The sequence below is a fragment of the Bufo bufo genome, chromosome 8, assembly GCF_905171765.1.
Source record: "Bufo bufo chromosome 8, aBufBuf1.1, whole genome shotgun sequence".
Taxonomy (NCBI): domain Eukaryota; kingdom Metazoa; phylum Chordata; class Amphibia; order Anura; family Bufonidae; genus Bufo; species Bufo bufo.
Window position 1 is genome coordinate 65,224,247 of NC_053396.1, and position 25,257 is coordinate 65,249,503.

The 25,257-nt window shown below is 45.0% G+C and overlaps 1 protein-coding gene across 2 annotated transcripts in view; it reads left to right on the forward strand.

Annotated features, from left to right (window-relative positions):
* Positions 1–25,257, forward strand: part of NHSL2 (NHS like 2) — a 911,944-nt gene that overhangs the window by 681,708 nt on the left and 204,979 nt on the right. For both annotated transcript variants that reach the window (XM_040442508.1, XM_040442509.1), the window contains exon 4: positions 493–688. In XM_040442508.1, coding sequence (XP_040298442.1) covers positions 493–688 — 196 coding nt within the window. The remainder of the gene's footprint in view (positions 1–492; positions 689–25,257) is intronic.

The following is a 25,257-nucleotide window of genomic DNA, read 5'->3' on the forward strand; positions in this document are numbered from 1 at the left end:
TGGAACAGCTAAAAAGCCAATTGTCCCATTACTTTTGGTCCCTTGACAAGTGGGAGGCACATATGCAAACTGTTGTAATTCCTACACCGTTCACCTGATTTGGATGTAAATACCCTCAAATTAAAGCTGACAGTCTGCAGTTAAAGCGCATCTTGTTCGTTTCATTTCAATTCCATTGTGGTGGTGTATAGAGCCAAAAATGTTAGAATTGTGTCAATGTCCCAATATTTATGGACCTGACTGTATATATACATTATACATATGCTTTCTGCAAAAATTCCAAATGTACCAATGGACATACAAAGGATAAGGAAAGATAGGATACTTTTAATAAAAACTATTTGTAAAGTGACTAAGTTGATTCATTATCTTTCAGAATTATCTATCTAAACTAGAACAAGACAAACTAGCAGATGTGTGAGAAATACTGTGGTAAAATCAAATGCATATCAGCCTTTTTTTTTTTAACGACTACATGTGATATATCAACAGCCAACCAACAGAAGAGTGAGTGAAGATGAAACAACTTCAGTAGGAGTAAGACCTCGGGAGACTTGTTTGAGTCTACCTACCACTCCAGATAAACAAGTGGCCTGGATTAAAGCATTCCCATTTCCTATTCCAGAGGAGAGACGATGGCATCAGTCAAACTCCATACAGACTAACATTGTACCTATAAATGTATCTGGTATGTTATAAAGATCCTACCATAATGATCTACTGTCCTTGATTAAGCCACTGGACAAATGCAATTCTACAGATTTTTTTATTTTCACATTTGCAGTTTTATGTAATTTTAAAGCACTTTGTTGACAAATCTGTTTTGTGACATGCAGCCATTATGCTGGTTTATGCCGAGTAGAAATACTATACTATTAATACTAAGGGAAAAAAAGTATCCCACTGTCCTACAATAACTTTCAATTCCAGAATGGTAATGGGAATTTCCTTGATATAGGAAATAATGATTTATTAAACAATAGATTTGATGCATGACCCTTTTGTCTTACCTGACATACAGAAAGAACACCATAGATTTTGCGGGTTATTTACTATACTGAAATTGTGGGCGTGTTGGGGAAGCGCCGTCAAACCCATCTCAATCACCATTTTCTACAACTATTTTAGACATAGAAAAAGGTAGACAGTTAGACCTTCATAACTTCGGCGGATCCACCGCCAGATTAGAGGTTTATTAAGACCGGTGTCTAAAACACTGGGCTTAATAAATGTGCCCCTTTATGCCCCTCACAGTAATTATGCCCACTTTTTGCCCTTCACAGTAGTTATGCTCACATATGCCCCCTTCACAGTAGTTATTTATTTATTTTATTATATGCACTTTTACAGCGCTGCCATATTCCGCAGCGCTTAACAGACATTAGCATCAAATTGTCCCCAATGGGCTCGCAATTTAAGTTTCCTATCAGTATGTCATGTAAACACTGGGAGAACATACAAACTCCATGCAGATATTGTCCTTGGTCAAATTCAAACCTTTGACCCAGCCCTGCAAGGCACCTGTGCTAACCAGTGAGCCACTAGCTATGCCCATATTGTTTCCTCTTCACAGTAGTTATGCCAAGAAATGCCCTCTTATACCCAGATGTGCCCCTCACAGTAGCTATGCCCAAATTTGCCCCTTCACTGTAGTAATGCTCACATGTGCCCCCTTTACAGTTGCTATGCCCAGATATGCCCCCTTCACAGTAGCTATGCCCAGGTGTGCCTTTTTCACAGTTGCTATGTCCAGATATGTGCACCCTTCACCGTAGTTATGGTCAGATATGTGCATCCTTCATATAAAGTAAAAAACAAAACAAAAACTGTAAATACCTGGTTCCTCCGATGATCACAGCTCACCAGCAGCAGCAGTAGGATACTGTTACACATTGTGCTTCTGTTTAGGAGGAGGAGGAGGAAGAGAGGCTGATTCCCAGCTGCCATAGTCATCGTACACAGACCAGCAGCGCAATGTGTGACAGATATCATGCTGCTGCTGGGGAGCGCCGGCATCTGAATGGTGAAGCAGGACATGGATGGCTCCCTGCTTCACCATTACAAGCAGCTGTATCTGCATCCTATGGCTGCAGAGACATCTGCCTGAAAGAAGGACATACCTTAGTTGTTCTGGGACCGAGGGACAGTCACTGAAATCCGGAACTGTGCCACTGGATCCGGGACAGTTGGGAGGTATGCAAATAGTTAGTCTACCCCTGAACAGATGTGTCATAACAGTACTCAAAATTGGCTGGGTCCTCCTCCCTCACTCCCAGGACCAGCACAGTGATGAGGAGGTCACAGAATGTTAGGGGCAAGTTTCTGCATGGACGCATCCTGAGTGGAGTGTCCTGGATTATTGAAGGTGGAGTGCCCCTTGTGATGAGGTGTGGAATAACAGCCAGGTCATAGTGGAATTGAACAAGGTAAATTGGAAGTCTAAACATTAAGTACAGAACAGAGGCACACAGGAGTAACAACATCTTAGGACACAAGTTCTGGCTAAACCATGGGTGACCTCTAAAGTCCCTCTGAGATGCAAATCCTTTTGTAGCAATTCCTTAGATACAGTGCCAGCTGTGGGATGCATGTAAATCCAAAACTTCTCTGCATTCTACAATGCAGCACTGTAAGTTGCAAACTAATATGAATGGAAGCTTTTAAAAAGGAGCCAAGTACTATGATTTATAGTAGCTGTAGACATGCTTTACCCTCACAGACAAAATTCTTGCACACTGTTTTCTGCTGCTCAAAATCTCAGGGATTCTTCAGCTGCACACAGTCTCAGGGGTTCACTAAAGTTCTTTGGCATCAGGTAGAAAATAGACATATTAGGTATTGCCGTGTCCGTAACAACCTACTCTATCAAAATATCACATGATCTAACGCCTAAGGTGAATTCCATAAAAACAAACAAACAAAAATAAAAACTGAGTAATACTGAGTGATCAAAAAAAAATTTACCTATAAAAATGTAAACTTTTTCTGCAAAAAATGAACAATCAGCAGAAAAAAATATAGCTTTCAGAAAATGGTGACACAAAAAACAAGATTTTTTCACAAATGCTTTTATTGTATAAAACTGAAATAAAATATCTCTATAAAAATATCACATGATCTACCCCCTCAGATGAACGCTGTTAAAAAAAAACTGTGCCAAAATAGCCATTTTTTGGTCACCTTGACCCATAAAAGTGTCATATTAAATGATCAAAAAAAATCATGTGTACCCAAAAATTGTACCAATAAAAATGTCAGCTCTTCCTGGGAAAAAAGAGCCCCTGCAGAAAAATTAAGGAAATGTAGCTTTCAGAAAATGAAGACACAAAAACATTATTTTTGTTTTTAGAAATGCTTTATTATGTCCGTATCAACCTGCTCTATAAAATCAACACATGATCTATCCTGTCAGGAAACAATCTCCAGCAAGCTACACTATTTTTGGATTTCAGTTATCTCACCAGGCTAAACTGAACCACCGGGTGAAATATACACCCCCACCATACCTCTACCCTGCACTTTAATATATACCCCCTCTGTTCACACCTGTGGGGGTGAACACTTGCGACAAAACAGGATGCTCATGACAGGGCATCCTTTTTTACACTGCAATTTTCCATTGCGATGCTCCCCCAAGAATTACAGATTCTGCAAGGAGAGAAACCACCCGGACCTGTTCTAAATGGAAAAGTTGCAATTTTTTTTTAACTTAACGACATGACCCACCTGCCCACCTTCCTATTTCTCTCTTTGTTCCTCCACATGCAGTCCAGCAGAGCCTGATTTGTCACCACTATAAACCTTTTACCCCCAACCAGTATTTTATAGATCCCACCGCCCACTTAATGGCTAAACATTCTTGTTCAGTGATGTTGTACCTTTTTTCTACAGGAGTCAGCCTTCTACTCAGGTATCTCACTGGCTGTTTACCCAGAGCAGAGTTCGGGCCGTGAACCGCCACTTCTGCTTTCTCAGTGGGAATTGGTTGCAACACATTCTCAATCTCACTATGTGTGGCCACCAATGATTCCCAGTCCTTCCGGTACTCAATCCGGTTCACGTCATGAACCCACCCAGGCACTCCATCGGCCTGGTTGACCTCATATGCCACGTTACTGTCATCAACACAGCACACGAGCTCATAAACCATAGAGCACTGTGGAAACTGCTTATCTACATCTGGTTTGTGTGGTACACAGTCTACCACTGCCACACTTTCCTGCACATTTACCACAGTGGGTTCTCTAAGCTGTGTGCTACCAACATTATCAATCGTGAATGTGGCAGAAAGGGGAAAGGCGCTCATAGGATAGTTTGTAGATAAAACAATGTTTATGAATAAAACGTGTCAATCGTTATGCTCACCTTTTGGTGTTGTGCGTATGCAGGCACAACACTCGTGAGGGCGAAGGGTCGGTGCTACCGGTATCTCTCAGTCCTCGTAAATGGAGTTGCCGGTCCTCCAGAGAAGCTATGAAGAATGCAGTAGCATACAATAAACAATACTAGGGATGCATAGGTTAAAAGGTGCAGCCCCACTGGGGCACCCGCATGAATTCGTAAACCATGATACTTAAATCGAATAGCAAAATAGAAATAATAATAATACATTAAAAATGGTGGGAGTAAAAAGGAACGACATAATTTAAGTGGCAAAATGATAATAATAATAATAATAATAATAATAATAATGTTAATAATGATGATAATGATAATAATAGTAGTAATAGTGATACAGGATTATAATTGCACAGGGAAATGGTGGAAAACAAAAGGTAATTTCAGTATTTCAGATGTTTGACTAGAGTAACGAAAATGATTCAAGTAGCGAAATAATGAAAAATAATAAAAATAGTAGTGTTAATAATCCATGGTTGAAAGCACATAGGGAATGGTGGGAGGAAAAGAATAATTCAAGCATTTGGAATGTGGAATCATATAGGCATACGTTTAGAATATATGTGAAATGGAAAAAAAGGTTGGCGTGAATGATTTGTAAGGTCAAAGAGAGGCGAATTAGATAGAGTGGAGTAATATAGGACTGGAGCATACTCATAACTGTGTAGTAGATATAGCGTGCCGGTATCCTAGATGGTGGATGAGGGGGTAGGCAAGAAGAAAGAAGGTAGAACGGGGGATGTTATTATTACCTTTGGGGTCCGAACTGGTGTAGATAGCGTGGCTGATCACAGAGCTGTGGAGCAATTAAAAGCAGGCAGTATAACAAAACATATTTTGGAATAGGAGGAATGGCAAAACAATGCGGTTATGTAGAGCTGCTGATGGAAAATCAATAATATAATAGTATGGGAGGAGTAGATGATTGTATAAAATGGTATATTGAGGTGATGGAAATTAAAAAAATACATTAATTACCGTATTTTTTGCCCTATAAGACGCACCCCTCCCCAAAAGTGGGGGCAAATAGCAGTGCGTCTTATGTGGCGAATGCTGCGAACGTCGGGTGTATCGGCTGAGAGCGAGGAGGGGCTGGGTGCCGGCATCTGGTTCTGTAATGGCAGCGGGGCCCGGTGCAGTCACTGTATTCTACTACACCGGGCCCTGCTCACCGTAGTATAATCATATCTAACATGTAGGTATTGTTAAACTATTCAAATCATCTGAAATCCAGCGCATGTACTACTTACTACTAACTTCGTAGCAGACAGGAGGCCGGGCAGGCGGCAGCGTAACTCACTACATCATGCGCCTTCTCCGCCCACTTTATGAATGAAGCAGGTGGCGCAAGTGCGTGATGTAGTGAGTCACGCTGCCAGCGCCCACCTGGCCTCCTGCCTGCTACGAAGTTAGTAGTAAGTATTACATGTGCTGGATTTCAGATGATTTGAATACTTTAACAATACCTACAAGTTAGATATGATTATACTACAGTGAGCGGGGCCCGGTGTAGTAGAATACAGTGAATGCATCGGGCCCTGCTGCCATTACAAAACCAGATTCCGGCCCCCATTCACTACACAGGGACACTGTTATGGGGGATCTGTGGATGACACATTAGATAAGATGCTATATACAGTACAAACCAAAAGTTTGGACACACCTTCTCATTCAAAGAGTTTTCTTTATTTTCATGACTATGAAGGCATCAAAACTATGAATTAACACATGTGGAATTATATACATAACAAACAAGTGTGAAACAACTGAAAATATGTCATATTCTAGGTTCTTCAAAGTAGCCACCTTTTGCTTTGATTACTGCTTTGCACACTCTTGGCATTCTCTTGATGAGCTTCAAGAGGTAGTCCCCTGAAATGGTCTTCCAACAGTCTTGAAGGAGTTCCCAGAGATGCTTAGCACTTGTTGGCCCTTTTGCCTTCACTCTGCGGTCCAGCTCACCCCAAACCATCTCGATTGGGTGAGGTCCGGTGACTGTGGAGGCCAGGTCATCTGGCGCAGCACCCCATCACTCTCCTTCACGGTCAAATAGCCCTTACTTTCAAAGTTTTCCCAATTTTTCGGCTGACTGACTGACCTTAATTTCTTAAAGTAAAGATGGCCACTCGTTTTTCTTTACTTAGCTGCTTTTTTCTTGCCATAATACAAATTATAACAGTCTATTCAGTAGGACTATCAGCTGTGTATCCACCTGACTTCTCCTCAACGCAACTGATGGTCCCAACCCCATTTATAAGGCAAGAAATCCCACTTATTAAACCTGACAGGGCACACCTGTGAAGTGAAAACCATTTCAGGGGACTACCTCTTGAAGCTCATCAAGAGAATGCCAAGAGTGTGCAAAGCAGTAATCAAAGCAAAAGGTGGCTACTTTGTTGAACCTAGAATATGACATATTTTCAGTTGTTTCACACTTGTTTGTTATGTATATAATTCCACATGTGTTAATTCATAGTTTTGATGCCTTCAGTGTGAATCTACAATTTTCATAGTCATGAAAATAAAGAAAACTCTTTGAATGAGAAGGTGTGTCCAAACTTTTGGTCTGTACTGTATGTGTCATCCACAGATCTCCCCATAGCAGTGTCATGCCATCCACAGATCTCCCCATAGCAGTGTCATGCCATCCACAGATGCCCCCATAACAGTGCCATCCACAGATGCCCCCATAACAGTGCAATCCAATCCACAGATGCCCCCACAATGGTCCCCCATAAAAGTGCCATCCACAGATGCCCCCATAACAGTGCCATTCACATGTGCCCCCATAAGTGCCATCCAGATATGCCCCCATAAGTGCCATCCACAGATGCCCCCATAACAGTGCCACCCACAGATGCTCCATAACAGTGCCATCCACAGATCCACCATAATAGTGTCATCCACAGACCACCATTAGTTCAAAACCCACCAAAAGCACACCTTTTGGTTCAAAATATATTTTTTCCTATTTTTCTCCTCAAAAACCTAGGTGCATCTTATGGGCCGGTGCGTCTTATAGGACAAAAAATATGGTAGTATACTGGGGTCTTCTGTAAGGCAGAGGAGGAAGGGAGATCTGGGGGGAAATACCTGTGGGATCCATGCTGCTGCGGGTGGCACGGGCTTCCCACGTGTGTGGGAGACCGCCTTCTAGAGCGGAGGGGCGGAGGGCGGGTCTTGAGATCGACAGCTGACTTGGCATGTAGATCGAAGCTGTCCTTGCCTAATGCTGTGTGTGCGCGCGCTGTCTATGCTCTAGGTGGCCGTGACCTGCAGCTGGTTTTCCTAGGTGGTGACGACGATGAGGCTGCTCGTGATGGGGGGTTGTGGATTGGATTGCACTGTTATGGGGGCATCTGTGGATGGCACTGTTATGGGGGCATCTGTGGATGGCATGACACTGCTATGGGGAGATCTGTGGATGGCATGACACTGCTATGGGGAGATCTGTGGATGACACATACAGTACAGACCAAAAGTTTGGACACACCTTCTCATTCAAAGAGTTTTCTTTATTTTCATGACTATGAAAATTGTAGATTCACACTGAAGGCATCAAAACTATGAATTAACACATGTGGAATTATATACATAACAAACAAGTGTGAAACAACTGAAAATATGTCATATTCTAGGTTCTTCAAAGTAGCCACCTTTTGCTTTGATTACTGCTTTGCACACTCTTGGCATTCTCTTGATGAGCTTCAAGAGGTAGTCCCCTGAAATGGTTTTCACTTCACAGGTGTGCCCTGTCAGGTTTAATAAGTGGGATTTCTTGCCTTATAAATGCATCAGTTGCGTTGAGGAGAAGTCAGGTGGATACACAGCTGATAGTTCCCACAGTCTATTCAGTAGGACTATGTGTGAGGGGAAAAATGGAGATGAATGAAGGGAGAAGAAAAAACTAAACAAAAATTGAATAATGGAAATAAACAATGAAGGACTATGGCTGGTTTAAGGGTAGATGGGAATGGCGATGTAATGAATGACTTGAAGGAGGTGTAAGTGAGTAGATGTGAAGATAAGGCTATGGAGACAAAGGGATATGGGGATCCCCTATAACTGAGGATAGGTGTATGGTTAGTATTAGTGTATATGGAGATGGTAAAGGGATGAAGGGGAGGATGGATATATAGAAAGGTGTACGTATTGAATAATTTTTATCCCTTACTATTATTTATTACATTTTCCTATATATTTATTACATTTTCTCTTTTATCCTCCATCGCCATACGTCACCTTTCCGAAATGCATTGTCGCTCTGTACCAATTGAAAATAAAAAAACATTTTATATACATCCATTTAGGTTGTGTATTTGCGCCAAGAGGTATCATATTTGTGCACTATCCTAGTACACATCTCCCCACAACATTATCAATCAGCATTGTCAAATCGCCTACAAAGTTAGAGGTAGGTGGAGTGTCCTTAAAAATGATTTTAGGGATTTAGGTCACAAGCTTAGGGAAAGGACCTCAAAGGCAGTATTTTCCGAAATACTACCAGTACCACGAGCCACACAAGAAAGGCAGCCGGAGATCAGGGAGGTTAACAAGTGGCTTAAGAACTGGTGTAGGAAGGAGAGGTTTGGGTTCCTGGAAAACTGGGCTGACTTCTCTATTCGCTACAGGCTCTATCGTAGGGATGGGCTGCACCTCAGTGGGAAAGGGGCAGCTGTGTTGGGGGAGAAGATGGCTAGAAGTGTGGAGGAGTGTTTGAACTAGGGACTGGGGGTTAGGCTAATTATGTTATAAGGTGGGAAGAAAGTGCAGATAGAGACCGGGGGAAAGGTAATGGGACTGAGGGAGGAGTGGAATGAGGGACTAGAAAGTGTATGGTAAAAAATATACATAAACCTCTTAAATATATTTATGGTCAGGGCTAGGACAACGTCGGCGTACGCAGAGAAACCTGCCCTGAACATAGTGGCTGAATTGTGCCGGAAGCCACGGGCGTGGGTACACCAGTGAGGGAAAAAGGGGGCATACCTGATGGAAACCTGAGAAAAAGGGGTCGGGAGGGAGGGGCGTGAGACTCGGGCGCCCGGCTGAAACGGAGGGGGGTGACTAAATAGCCAGACGCCCCTCCCACAAATGCAGGCTGGTAACAGCCTTACAATTTATGGTCAGGGCTAGGACAACGTCGGCGTACGCAGAGAAACCTGCCCTGAACATAGTGGCTGAATTGTGCCGGAAGCCACGGGCGCGGGTACACCAGTGAGGGAAAAAGGGGGCAAAAAACAACAGGTAGGTACAACACTTTTATTTACAAATTACAAAGCCAGAGAACGAAAGGCATGGGATATCTCCGTTTGGGGATTGGGTATGTACCTGGTAAAGCAGGAGGATCGCCACCTGTCGTCGCAAAATTTACGACACAACTTCTTCTTTTGTGTGGCTCCAAATCAGTTAGAATTATAAGTATGAGCTCATACAGCTTTCTCAAATGAGACCAATGCAGGCTGGTATCATGGAAAATATCGTATCTTTATTACAGTTACACACACTTATATAGGCAACATGAGGTAGACAAAAGGGTGGTCCTAGATGCAAGTTTATTGGCTCTGTGACAAAAAGGGAGTAGTTTACTAACTTTGTTCCTGAGTTGATTGGCACATTTGAAAAATAGCAACTTAACTCCTCCTTTCTTTCACTAATTGATCTTAGAACAAAGAGAATGTACATGAGGCTCCTAATTGAGTTTTTACCATCTAGTGGAGTCAAATGTGTACTACAGGAGAAGTTAAAATCTTGACTCTCACAAATCCCTCCTTTTTGCGGTAAATAGATACCAGATGAATAAGCAATGTGAGGTACTCTCCCAACGCCCTAAACGGCGAAGAGCTGGACTTTCCTTATTGCTTCACCAGGTCCCCCCAACTCCCTTTCGGGTTTGCCTTCATCTGGTTCTATTTATTCCGCAACTATCAACAAGATTTCATTTGTTTTAGGACGGAATCGCGTTCCTCAAAGAGGTTCTCCAAATAATCTTTAGGTCTGTCAGTTTCACAATGTATGTACATGGTTGTTGCAGGTGTGGTTGAATTGAACATTTTAAAAACAATTTTTCTAAAACAAGGAATCACACAACACCCTATTAATGCCACTACCACAAGTACTACCACCAGTGTCATTAACATATTGGCTAACACATTAGACCAGTTCCCAAACCACTGTTCTAGCCATGAAGTAATGGGGTTGTTGATTCCAGAGTTTTCCTCTAGTTCATTCGATAAAGAAGTCAGTCCATTCAAAGCCTTTGTGATGCTTCCGTCAGGGGCAGTGTTGTTCGGAATGAAGGTGCAGCAGGAACTTCCGATCATCTTGCAGACGCCTCCTTTTTCCGCTAGGATCATGTCGAGGGCCAGTCGATTCTGTAACGCCATCACCGATGAAGAGCTCAGTTGTTCCGATATTCCTTTTACTGCATCTCGGGTATAATTTACGAATCTCTGTTGATTATAATACAAATAGTTAATCCATCCTACATTTTTATTTACGCCAATTATTGGAAGTATTGATTCGAAACCAGCAGCTATCTGGTTTCTAGCCTTGAATTCATCAGGAACTCCTCTAGGGACTCCTATAGCATCTATGTATACATGAGAATCAAAAGCTGTAGGGAGTGACCTCCTTTGCCGTGACCGGACATTGGCTTGCGTACTGACTTGCTCCCACTCAAGAGTCGAAAATAGAACAAATGGCATCAGCACCTTAATCAAGGTACATTGGCCAATCCATTCCATTCGTATCCTGGGTCGGAGCTTCAGGTCTCCACACAACCACCAGATATCCGCATGTTGATAACCTTGGTGGACAAACCATTTGTCAGGGTAAGCATCAGAGTCACTACTTGTCTCATTTAGATAGATGTTATAGGAACAATATCCTGGAGGGAAAACACCAATGTCTTTGCCTGTATGGTTACGATTGAAACAGGTATAATTTCCAGGGTATGGCGTTATACCGAAACCCATATGATCTTTATCATGAACAATAGGATAGAGTAATTCTAATGTCCTGCAGCGGGAGGTGTCATTACTGGGAATGGTTTCAGTGTACATCTTAAGGATGCACTTGAAACCCTCAGGATCGGTAACCTCACTCAAAGGGAAAGGTACCGTACCCAAATGAGGTCGAGCTGCAGCACATGCTATGCAGTTGGATCGCTTCTGGGAAAGAACCGTATAGCGGATCCATTCTAGCCATACATTTGTGTCTGAAAACCCTGTCTCTAAGGCCATTTTGTCAATCATGGGTGAAGCTGTAGGAGATGTAATTGTATTCTGATTCCCTTGTGTTAATATTGTTCTAAATATGGAATTTTGGATTTGATCTGACTGTGCATTTTCCCCTGTACAATATAAAATGAACAGTAAGACATGAAAAGATATTACGGCCCTTGCAGTCATTCCAGCACTTGAGGTTCTGGTACTTTTTTGCAGTGGGATGCGTGGACCCAATTAGGCTTTCCTTCCAACTTGACAGCAGTAGCGGTGGTTAACAGTACTTGATGTGGACCCTCAAATCGTGGTTCTAGAACTTTCCGCACGTGTCGTTTCACCACTACCCAATCTCCTGGTTGTAGAGAATGAGTTGCCTCTATGCTGTCTGGATCTGGAAGAGAAGCAAAAACTTGGGAATACACATTAGACAGTCTGTTAGTAAGACAGATAACGTACTTTGAAAGACTATTATGCTGCATCTGGAGTTGTTGTGGAAAATAGAGTCCTAATCTAGGGGCATTCCCAAAGAGTACTTCATATGGACTCAGGCCTGTCTTCCGGTTAGGTGTATACCGGATGGAGAAGAGTGCCAAGGGTAGACACTCTGTCCATGGCTTATTCAGTTCAGCCATGGCCTTCTGTATTTTTGATTTAATTGTCCCGTTGAGTCGCTCTACTCTACCGCTGCTTTGTGGGTGATACGCAGTATGGAAGGCTTGTTCAATACCCAGGGCTCCCATAATTTCACGCATGACCTCCCCTGTAAAGTGAGAACCTCGGTCACTCTCAATTGTCTCTGGGACCCCATACCGGCAAACTATCTCATTCAGAAGTTTCTTGGCTGTGTTTTGTGCAGTGGCTTTGGCCACAGGATAGGCCTCTGGCCACCCTGAAAACAGATCTACACATACCAAGACGTATTCTAGGGTCCCCACTTTGGGTAGTTGGATGTAATCTATTTGCAGTCTTTGGAAGGGAAAATCGGGCCTGGGAGTGTGCCTCAAAGGTGTTTTTACCGTCCTTCCTATGTTGTGATGTGCACAAATCATACAAGCCTGAGTGAATTTGTCTGCAGCTACACCGAATCCTGGGCCATACCAGTGACTATTAACAAGAGCAGTCATGGCAGTTTTGGACAGGTGAGTATTCCCATGAGTGGCCTGGGCTGTGACTGGGAACAAAGCACGGGGCAAACACAGCTTTCCTCTAAGTTGCCATGTTCCTTTTGGGGTCATCACAGCTCCTTTCTCTATCCATACTGCCTTTTCCTCTTTGGTTGCTTGAGACTGTAAGGTTTTAAATGTTTCATAGTTGACTGGCAGGGAAATTTGCTCCTGTACTACTGCTATCCTTACAGGATCATCTCTGGGTTTCTGTGCAGCAGCTTTTGCTGCCAGATCAGCTCGATGATTTCCCCGAGCTTCAAGAGTTTTTCCTGACGAATGGCCTTTAATTTTCATAATGGCCACCCTCGTTGGCAACAGCAGAGCGTCCATTAGGGCTTTCACCCCTTTGCCATTTTTAATTGGCTTGCCATTTGCTGTAAGGAAGTCTCTAGCCTTCCAAATTGGACCATAATCATGGGTGATCCCAAAAGCATACCTGGAATCTGTATAGATGTTTGCAGTTTTTCCCTCCGCATACCTGCAGGCCTCTTCCAAAGCCTTAAGTTCAGCTTCCTGTGCAGACATGTGAGAGGGCAGTGATTCCTCTTTGATCGTATCGTGCTGGGTGACAACTGCATACCCAGTATAAAACTTCCCCTGGACACCATACCGCGATCCATCCACAAAGAGCTCTAAATCTGGGTTTTCTAAGGGAGTATCTACCACGTGATCAAACCCTGCTGTCTCTTGGGACATTAATTGGAGACAGTCGTGTTTATCTTCCAGGTCAGGAAGATATTCGGCTAGATGACTCATACTACTACTCCCTCCCCCCTCCAGAGGCAGCAGAGTAGCTGGATTCAAAGTTGTGCACCTTTTGATGGTGACATTTGGTGGCATAAGTAGTGCACATTCTAGTCTAAGGTGTCTGGCAGTGGACAGGTGTTTAGGCTGTACTTGTGTGAGAATGGCCGAGATGTCATGAGGGACAAAAACAGTGATTGGATAATTGAGCACAATCTCAGAGCTTTTGTCAAGCATGAGTTGTACAGCCACTACCGCACGGACACAAGATGGCGCTCCTCTAGCCACTGGATCGAGTCTGGCAGAGTAATACGCCACTGGACGCTGTTGGCCAGCCCTAGCTTGTGTGAGAACAGCTGAAGCATGGCCAAGACATTCAGTGCAATAAAGTCTGAAATCTTTATTGTAGTCCGGTAGACCCAATGCTGGTGTGGAACTGATGACTAGTTTTAATGTTTGGAAATTCTCCACGGCCTTATCTGTCAATGAAAAAGGAAAAGAGGTGAGACAATCATACAAGGGTTGCAGAAGAGCAGAGGCATTTCTGATCCAAGGCCTACAGTATGAGACTAGACCCAAATAAATTCTCAGAGCCCCCACTGTAGTAGGCAAAGGAATTTGTTGGATTGCAGTTATACGGTCTGGGGTGAGATGTCTAATCCCAGCAGATATACAGTGCCCTAGAAAGGTGACAGTGGTACAACAAAATTGAAGCTTCTTGCGGGAAGCTTTACAGCCATTTGCAGCCAGGAAGGTGAGAAGAGACAACGAAGTTTTTTTACACACCTCCTCTCCCGGGCAGCAAAGAAGTAAGTCATCTATATATTGGAGTAAGACAACTCCTTCAGATGGAATGGGCCAATCCGCTAAAACCTGGGCTAAGGCAGTACTGTACATACTGGGGGAATTATGGGCACCTTGTGCTAAGACCGTCCAGGTGTATTGCTTCCTGTCATGTGTGAAAGCAAAAAGATATCTGCAATCTGGATGTAACGGAACTGAGAAAAATGCATTTGCAAGATCCACCACAGTGAAATGGGTGGCACTGTGGGGAATCTGTGCCAACAACGTATGTGGGTTTGGTACCACAGGGGTATTAAAAACTGTAGCCTCATTAACAGCCCTAAGATCATGTACCATTCTATACTGCACTGGCTGACCTTTTTCCCCCCTTTTCTTAATGGGGTACAAGGGAGTGTTACATGGAGAGGTGGTTTCAATTAGTACCCCATTGCTGACAAAATCACGTACTATTTTGGTGATGGCATCCGTTTGTTGTATACTGAGGGGATACTGCGCCTTTCGAGGTAAAGGAGCACCAGGTTTACGTTCTATCATCATTGGAGGGACGGATAAACGGCCAACATCTGTAGGTCCGGAGGCCCACAGATGTGCAGGTAATTGTTGCAGCAGAAGGGACACGCCCTCTTCAGAGAGTGTAGACACGTACATGTGGAATGGATTATAATCACAGGCTGCTAGGAGACATATATCCTCTTCTCCTAGTTTGCCTTGTAACTTCACAGTACAATCAGGAAGATATGTTATCTGCGCATATATTCTCTGCAACACATCTGCTCCTAGCAAATTAACAGGGGCGGTGTCACTGACTAAGAGGCGACTTAGCATTTGTTGGTTTGGGGCAAATGCAATTTGTATTGGCTTTGTGAGAGGAGTAGGAACCTCATTACCATCTACTCCTACACATGGAATACTATCCTTAGACATGAGGGATCTTTTTACATGTTTGCTGCGAATAACAGTTTTGGCTGCTCCAGTGTCAATCAAAAAGGGGATGGGCTCCCCCCCATTGATTGCCAAGGAGACAACTGGGGCAGGCCCTAAGGTTTGAATTTTTAGTAGGGGCACAGCATTTGACTCTGGATTGCCAACTCCCTATGGGCGTCGCATTTGAGGGGGCTGAGCTCTCTCCTCCTCTTCTTCCTCCCATGGATTAGGAGTTTGGCAATCCCGCATAAAGTGCCCCACCTTGCCACAGTTAAAACATCTTAAGCGATACTTTGCGTTCCTTCCCCCTTTTTGGGGAAAGTGCTGGTATGCGGCCACACCTGCCTTCGGTCTTTTGTTGAATTCAGACTCTACCCCCTTTGCTACTTGTAACAAAATGGAGGGCTGTATAGTTCTCCATTCAGGCCTAGCTGATACCAGACCCTTGCGAATGCTTTCCCTAAGACCATCTACAAAAGCAGCACTCAAAATTCTCTCATGCATGTCTGAAGTATACTCAAAGCCCAAATCCACCCATCTTTGCTGGAGTCTAGTGTAAAATTTCTCCACACTTTCCGTTTTATCCTGATGCATATCCGACAACGTAACAGACTGATCACCTAATCGCTTTCTCCCCCATTCCGTGAGTCTTACTATGTATCGTTCACCGGACAACAAAGTAGTATCATCTCCCTCATAACATCCCACTGCAGAGGCTATAATCTGAGAAAAGGAGTCACCAGCTTTACACTGGACTAAATCTTCTAAATCCCTCCAGCAACATGAGAAAGCTTTCCGTATCTTCGCTAACTCTCTACAGAACGGCATGGGTAAGTCCTCTGGATTGGGGATTCTACTCATCATGGCCAGCATCTCACTAGGGGACCAAGGGCGATACACAGGCTCATCAGGGATGTCATTTGGACCTCTGAGAGGAGCAGCTCCAGGGTTTAGGTACCTGGGCGTACGATAGAATAGATTAGGTCGAGGTGGATTTGGCGTAGATGATATAACAGGGGATACTGGGTGCATCAGATTTCGCATATCCAAAAATGATGCTGGATACCCTATACTTTCCTGTGATAGATATCCACTCAAGTCTGAAGTCGGACTTAAAATGGGTGCATTCCTAGATTGAGTAGACTGGTCTGGAATATTTCTAGTAGGCATCATAGGGGCAATTACTGCAGGTACATTTTTAACTGATGGGACATACAATTGGGAAGGGTTATTGGCAGACATCACTGGATATAATCCAGTGTTGGGAATTGTGTCCTGTCTTTGAAATCCACAGACAACACATATGCTATTTGTCTCAGCATTCCTGTGATTGCACACACACATCCATCCCCCATAGGGAGGCGGTTGCTGCTCTATGGTAAGAATTTTAGGGGGTGGGCAAAGCCTAGAGGGAGCAGAAGGCACAGTGGGTGGTGCTGATAAGCACATTCCAGCACCTGGTGTAGAGGAGGAACTAACACAAGAAGCAATAGCATTGTTTGTTGGACCACAAGACCCAGGATTTCTTACAACAGAGGTGGCGGGGGAAGGGATGCCGCATGGCAAACTGTTCTGTTCTTTGTTACTTACCACACCCAAATCCTCCATCTTACTATACCAATATTGACCATTCTTCTCAATTTCTTTCAATTTTCCATCAGTCACATCTGCAGACAACTTCCACCATAACTCTGCTTGCACCAGCCTATTATTATCTCTCAGCCACCCTTTCTTTTCTTGTAATATATTTTTCCATAAGCTTTCATTTAATCTTCCAGTTTCATGCATACCAATTGCCTGCATGAACGATTTTAACTTAGTTACTGAAACTTTTCCTTCTCTTTCTCTCATCAACTGAGCCGCTGTTAACCTTTTTTCACTCTGTCCTGCTACATTCGAATTTCCCATTATTGTAGTTGCACAAAGCTCTAACAATTGCTATTTATCAAACCCGCAAACTTAAGCGTAGTTGCACAAAGCTCAAACGGAATCCAATTACTATTAGTAATCGCCACCGAACCCACAAACTTAAGCGCAGTTGCACAAAGCTCAAATGAAATAATAGTATTGACCCCACAATCTCTCAAAGTGAAGACCCCTCGTCAATTCACCGGGATACAAAATCTTAATAACTTCCAATTGCCTATGAGACAATTGGTATTAATCCTTTTCCCAAGGTTCTCGTCAGAACCTTGACTGGGAATTAAATCTACGTCACAGGATATCCGGCTCAGCTGTGTAACAACTTCAGTTTAGTTTCAGCATGTTCCACCACACAAAGAAGGAATATTTCAACAGGTTCTTTTTAACGGACAGATCAGCTATAATTTGAACCCTTATATCGCAATAACACCAATTCAACTCTTGAGAAAACACTTGGGCAAAAAACTCAGAGGAGGTTGTAAGAATAAAAGCTTCTTACCTTACTGCAGTTTATGCCTCGTCTGATGGTTTTACGCAAGTCCTCTCCTGGCGTTTGAATCGGAAGTTATGCAAGCCGTCGGTCCCTGTTCGGGCGCCAATTTTGTCGTCGCAAAATTTACGACACAACTTCTTCTTTTGTGTGGCTCCAAATCAGTTAGAATTATAAGTATGAGCTCATACAGCTTTCTCAAATGAGACCAATGCAGGCTGGTATCATGGAAAATATCGTATCTTTATTACAGTTACACACACTTATATAGGCAACATGAGGTAGACAAAAGGGTGGTCCTAGATGCAAGTTTATTGGCTCTGTGACAAAAAGGGAGTAGTTTACTAACTTTGTTCCTGAGTTGATTGGCACATTTGAAAAATAGCAACTTAACTCCTCCTTTCTTTCACTAATTGATCTTAGAACAAAGAGAATGTACATGAGGCTCCTAATTGAGTTTTTACCATCTAGTGGAGTCAAATGTGTACTACAGGAGAAGTTAAAATCTTGACTCTCACACACCGCCCCATAGACCGGATGACGTGGGCCGGCACCCGATGACGGGAAGCAGCGGAGGCTGCCCCTATACGAAATGAGTGCCCTGAGATTACCTTGGGGTCATAGCCTAAACCATGGGCGAGAGCACGGATATAAGCGATGAATTGCGAGGTGCTGAGAGGCTTGCCTGCGTGCGGCAAGAGTGGACTGTCGGGCAATGAACCTTGGATGAGTGCCGTCAGTTGGTGCAGCACGTGAACTGGGCACCAATTGTTCAAGGTCGGGTAGAACTTGATTTCAGAGGGAGGACCCGTCTGATTGGTTTTGGTGGAGGGTAGAAGCAGAGTGTAATGGCCCTGGCCCCAGGACAGATGTTGCTTCAGAGGATGGTTTTTCCGATTTGGACCAGCCAGAACCTCACCGGGCCGGAGGAACCCATAAAAAGCGAGATACATAGCCGCTTTCAGAATCAGGCTAGTGGAGGGCCCAAAAGGATTACCATCCAATGACGAGGAGAGATCCCTGAACAACTGGCCGGATACTGGCTGCCTATGGCCCACGGATCCCTTCCCTTCCTTTTGAATGCCCCGAAGGGTGGCTTTAATAGCTTGGATGGAAAAATAGGACCTGTGACGAGGATTGGCCAGCATAGCGTGATGTTGAAGTCCGGCCAAATAAAGTCTGATGGTACCATACGACAGGGAGAGATGCGAATGACAATAGGCCAGGAAGGCCATGATGTAGGAGATCTCGGAGAGTTGACCCCTCGGATGATTCCTAGAGAATTTATCAAACGCCCTTAGACCAGCCTGATAATTCCTCGCCGTATTACGTGACAAGGATTTGGCGACCAGGCCCTTGGCCTCCTCTAAGAGTGAACTTAAACCAGAGTGAGGGTGCTGAATTGAGGCACCGGCGTGCCTGACCGATCCGCGTCGGGCATTTCCTGAAAGAAAATTGCAAAGTTAGCACGGGAAAGCGCGTCCGCAGCCCTATTCTGCTCGCCTGAGATGTGTACGCAGCGCATGTGAAAATTATGGTGGAGGGATAACCACACTAATTTGCGTAATAACGCCATGATCCTGAGGGACTGGGCTCTGCCCTTGTTGACGATGTCCACCAAGGTCTGGCTATCCGTAACGAACGTCACAGAAGAGTTAGACCAGAGGTGACCCCAGGCCTGAGCAGCCGCCACTATGGGATATAGTTCCAAAAGGGGGGAAGATTTTAGAGCTGCAGAGTCCGAGGCTAATTCTGGCGGCCATCCGGCAGCCAGCCAATGAGATCTGAAGATGGCAGCGAACCCGGAGGAACCGGCGGCGTCTGAGAAAACCATGGGGGAAGAGGAATCCCACTGCGGAACGAACAAGGAAATGCCGTTCCAGTTAGCGAGAAAACTGCTCCACATGTCGAGATCTGCAATGGCCTGGCTGTCCAAATGGACGACAGAATCTTGTTCCGGGGCCGAGGGCAGGAGACATAGCAACCTGGAAAGGAAGGCCCTACCTTGAGGCATGATTCTGGTGGCGAAATTAAGCATCCCCAGCAAGGATTGGAGCTCCGCCCTGGTCAGTGAGTGAGACTGGACTGCCCGGGAGATGGCTGAGCGAATCCTGAGCAACTTCTCGCTGGGGAGGCTAGCTTCCATTCTAACGGTATCAAGAATAATGCCCAGGAAGGTGACTGTAGTGGCCGGACCCTCAGTCTTGGCCGTGGCCACGGGAACCTGGAGTCGGGAAAAAATGTCCAGAAGTGAATGGGGAATGGAAGGGACCTGACTGGGCCTTTCAACGAGGAGAAAATCGTCCAGGTAGTGAACGACCAAGGATAAGCCACCGTGATGGTTGAGAATCCAGTGCAAAGCTTTAGCAAGCTGTTCAAAAAGCCAGGGGCTGCTCTTGGAGCCAAAAGTAAGCCGGTTGGCAAAATAAAATTTACCTGCCCACTGGATGCCGTAGTACTTCCAAAGCTGCGGGTGTATTGGAAGCAGCTTAAAGGCATCGGCAATATCTACCTTGGCCAACCAAGCCCCGACACCTGCTTGAAGAATGTACTGGATGGCCTCGTCAACTGAGGAATATTGCATGGAATATTCTTCAGACGGAATGAGTGAATTAAGACTGGGGATGGAGGACATATGAGGCGCGGAGAGATCATAAATGAGACGTTTTTTATTTGAAGATGACTTCGTGACCAGACCGATAGGGTTGATGCGCCACGACCGGAATGGGATCTGAAGGAAAGGACCAATGACGAACCCTTTGTCGACCTCTGCCTGAATGAGAGTGGACACCGCCTCAGGGTCACTGGAGGCGGATAGCAGATTGGGGCCCAACCAGCAGCCCTGAGGGGGCGTGATAATGCCGGTGTGAAACCCGTCTCTGCACCCATCCAATAAGAAGGCGACAAAGGAACGATCAGGGTGGTCCTGCAGGAGTGTAGCCAGTAACTCCAAGTTGAGGTCGGCTAGTCAGGAGTCCCTGGCTGACTTCCTGGGACAGGAGGAACGGGGGTGGGCCCGAAAACAAAGGGAGCAGATGTGCAGTGCCCGGCACGCATTGAAAGCACAGCCCTTAGCATTAAAATTATTGCACACCTGGCTACTGCCAAGGTACACAATGGGCCTACCCAATTTATCTAATGATGAGGAAGACCTGGAGGACCCGGACGGACCTGGAGTGGGCGCTGACTGAGGATCTTGCACCGGATTAGGGCACCATTCCGTGGAATGAAAGATGGACTGGCAGATGGCACACAGGGGAGCCTTCAGACCTGCGAAGTGCCGGCAGAATAATTCCATGTCCAAGTCTGCCCAGTTGGACATGAACTGGAATTGATTCAGGGCTGCGGCGGCTTTGGCAGAAAACGAACGATGATAATCGTAAAATGCAGAGCCGCCGTACTTGTGCCCCAAATCCGCAATCCGGTACAAGTAAGTATCCAATTCCTCCCTACGATTGGGATGGGCCGAGCATATTACATCCCTGTAGAGACTGAAGGCCAGGACAAACTCGGAAACCGACAGCTTCCTATTTAACCGAGCATCCTTGGCCTTCAAGACCACGGAAACCTCTCCGCAATTAATCACCCGGTTTTCGGAGATATCCTGGGAGGCAATCAAAATGGATGCTAAATTAACGTCCTTGCCTGCCAGGATATCCTTCTTAATATGCTCCGGAACGAAGTGGGAAGGAGCAATTTGGGGGGTGGCAGAAGGCCTACCTGCAACGTCCGGAGGAATGGCAGAAATGACTGCCGAACCTGGAGATTGCGGTGAGGCTGCTGGCCTGGATTCTAAAACCGCGACCCTGTTCTGAATGTCCGTGACTGAGCTAACAAGTCCGGTGATGGATGACTGGATCTGGGCTAGAGCCAGCCGGATGGAGTCGCTGTTGGACTGCTCAGCTGACGGACCCGGAGTGGTCATCAGGAGCCGGAATAATTCGGCCTTGCGGGCCGTTGCGGGATGCCGAATCCCCCTGCGATTGAGTTCGGCGATTAACTTCGGCACGGTCCAACTCCTCAGAGACGTGTTGCTAAGATGCCCCGAGACGGATGATCCTGGCATGGAGAGATTGTCCTCCATATCGGACATGTGAGACATGACGACCTGGGAAAAAAAGGGGACTTATGTCTACCGGAAAACAAAAAGAAGCACAGACGGAAGCGGTGGTAGCGGCCGAAAGAAGGTGAGAGACTGAATTGTGTGACAGGTGACCAACGAAAAACCTACCTGACGGGAATGTGAACGGTTTAGAATGCTGATTTCCAAAAACCCCAAACGATTAAGTGGGAACTAACAAAAAGAACGGACTTGAGTATCAAACTGAGAGTTAACCCTACCCCAGTGACCGTCTCTGAGCCGACTTACCTGGAATTGCCTCGAGATCCCTAGATGAAACGAAGGAAAAATAACAACTGCCCAATCTAAAGGAAGGAACAATCGACATAGATGTAAAAACCTAAGAAAATGCAGACGAAAACCTGGGCGAACCAGGAACATTGACAACCTGGGCGATCCAGGAACATTGACAACCTGGGCGATCCAGGAACACTGACAACCTGGGCGATCCAGGAACATTGACAACCTGGGCGATCCAGGAACACTGACAACCTGGGCGATCCAGGAACACTGACAACCTGGGCGATCCAGGAACACTGACAACCTGGGCGATCCAGGAACATTGACAACCTGGGCGATCCAGGAACACTGACAACCTGGGCGATCCAGGAACACTGACAACCTGGGCGATCCAGGAACACTGACAACCTGGGCGATCCAGGAACACTGACAACCTGGGCGATCCAGGAACACTGACAACCTGGGCGATCCAGGAACACTGACAACCTGGACGATCCAGGAACATTGACAACCTGGGCGATCCAGGAACATTGACAACCTGGGCGATCCAGGAACACTGACAACCTGGGCGATCCAGGAACACTGACAACCTGGGCGATCCAGGAACATTGACAACCTGGGTGATCCAGGAAAATTGACAACCTGGGCGATCCAGGAACATTGACAACCTGGGCGATCCAGGAACACTGACAACCTGGGCGATCCAGGAACACTGACAACCTGGGCGATCCAGGAACACTGACAACCTGGGCGATCCAGGAACATTGACAACCTGGGCGATCCAGGAACATTGACAACCTGGGCGATCCAGGAACATTGACAACCTGGGCGATCCAGGAACATTGACAACCTGGGCGATCCAGGAACATTGAAAACCTGGGCGATCCAGGAACATTGAAAATATGGGTGAACCAGGGACCCTGGAAACAAAAAGACCAGGAGACAGAAGCAGATCGAGACAGACAACAAAACCCGCTGTCACAAAACAGTAAAAGTGAAAACATCCCTTGCACCTGAACCGCAAATTCTGGTATTATGATGCTGCCTTTTTTTTTTTTTTTTTTTTGAACAGCCTAAGTATAGCTGCTCTGAGTTTAAATGGTCACGTGCATTAAGGGCTGGTGCTTTAGCCCGCAGAAACACTGCTGTAGGTTGGGGAGCACTAATGAAGCTGCGCCCCCCCTGAGACACAGGAATACTGCCTGCATCATAAAACCACAATTGAGAACACCTCCTGTGCTGGAAGCCCTAGGAGCATAACTGGTTTCCAGGTAAGATTCAGGAATCAGTATATGCTGAACGAGCATGTTATACATTCAAAGGAACTCATCCTGAGCCGGCATGTGACCGGCAGATCACTGAAGCTAGGATGCCGCTCCCCCAACCCAGCCGCCCGCACTTCTGTGAGCGGAACAAACTGGGGGAGAGCGGCATCACAACCTCGCACCCCGGGGGCTGGAGACCAGGACGGGCGTGAGGCACAGCTGGAACGGAGCCAGCTGAGCCCCGATTACCTGGCAGGCTGGCGTGTAGCGATGCGGATGTCGGCGGCACGTGATCACAGTATACCGGAAGTAAGGACACTGGTCGGAAGAAGGAGCGCGATACGCTGTGATGCGTGAGACTCGGGCGCCCGGCTGAAACGGAGGGGGGTGACTAAATAGCCAGACGCCCCTCTCACAAATGCAGGCTGGTAACAGCCTTACAATATATACTAATGCGACAAGCCTGACTAATTAAACTGGAGAACTGGAATTAGTGATTTGTGAGGAGGACTATGACATAGTGGGAATAACTGAGACATGGCTGGATGATGGCTATGACTGGGCAGTTAATGTACAGGGTTATAGTCTGTTTAGAAAGGATCGCCAAAACCAGTGAGGGGGATGTGTCTGCCTTTATGTAAAGTCCTGTCTGAAGCCCACACTCCGGGAAGATATAAGTGAGGGACATGAACATGTGGAGTTTATTATAAACCACCTAATATACCAGAGTCCACAGACAATATACTACTAAACAAGATAGACGAGGTGGCAAATCATAATGAGGTGGTTATTATGGCGGACTTCAATTACCCAGATATGGACTGGGAAACTGAAACTTGTATATCTCATAAAGGAAACAGGTTCTTGGCAATAACCAAAGACAATTACCTTTTCCAACTGGTTCAGGACCCATAAAGGGACGGCCATACTGGACTTAGTATTAACCAATAGATCTGACAGAACAACAGATGTGCAGGTTGGGAGACACCTGGGAAATAGTGAACATAAAGTAATAACCTTCCAATTATCATTTAAAAGAGTGTTTCTTCAGGGAGGAACAAAAATACTAAACTTAAAAAAAGGTAAATTTAGCCAACTAAGAGAGGCCATAGGCCAAACTAACTGGGACAAAGTCCTCAAAAATAAAAATACAGCCACAAAGAGGGATATTTTTAAAAGTATCCTAAAATCTAATTGTGAGAGGTGCATACTTTATGGGAATAAAAGGTTAAGGCACAAGAAAAAAACAATGTGGATAAATAGAATTGTAAAGAAAGCAATAAATGACAAAAATAAAGCATTTAAATCACTAAAACAGGAGCGTAGCGAGGAAGCACTGGAAAACTATAAGAAAAAAAATAGAATATGTAAAAAACAAATAAAAGCAGCCAAACTAGAGACCGAGAGATTAATTGCAAAAGAGAGCAAAACTAACCCTAAAATGTTTTTCAATTATATAAATGATAAAAAGTATAAATCTGAAGGTGTCAGCCCTCTACAGAGTAATGAGGGGGGAGTTGCAGAGAGCAATGAGGAGAAAGCAAAGCTATTAAATATTTTTTTCCCCCACTGTATTCACTGAAGAAAATAAACTGTACAAGTAAATTCCCCATTAAAAGTGCCCTGTCTGACCCAGGAAGAAGTACAGCGGCGACGTAAAAAGATTAAAATAGACAAATTGCTAGGACCATATGGCATACACCCCCATATCCTAAGAGAATTAAGTAATCTCATAGCCAGACCCTTATTTCTGACATTTAAGGACTCTATACTGACAGGGAGTGTTCCACAGGATTGGCACATATCGTAGAAATTGTAGTGCCAATATTCAAAAAGGGTCCAAAAACAGAGCCCGGAAACTATAGGTCGGTAAGTTTAATATCTGTCGTGGGTAAACTGTTCAAGGTTTTCTAAGAGATGCTATCTTGGAGTATGTCAAACTAATTTAATCAGTTTC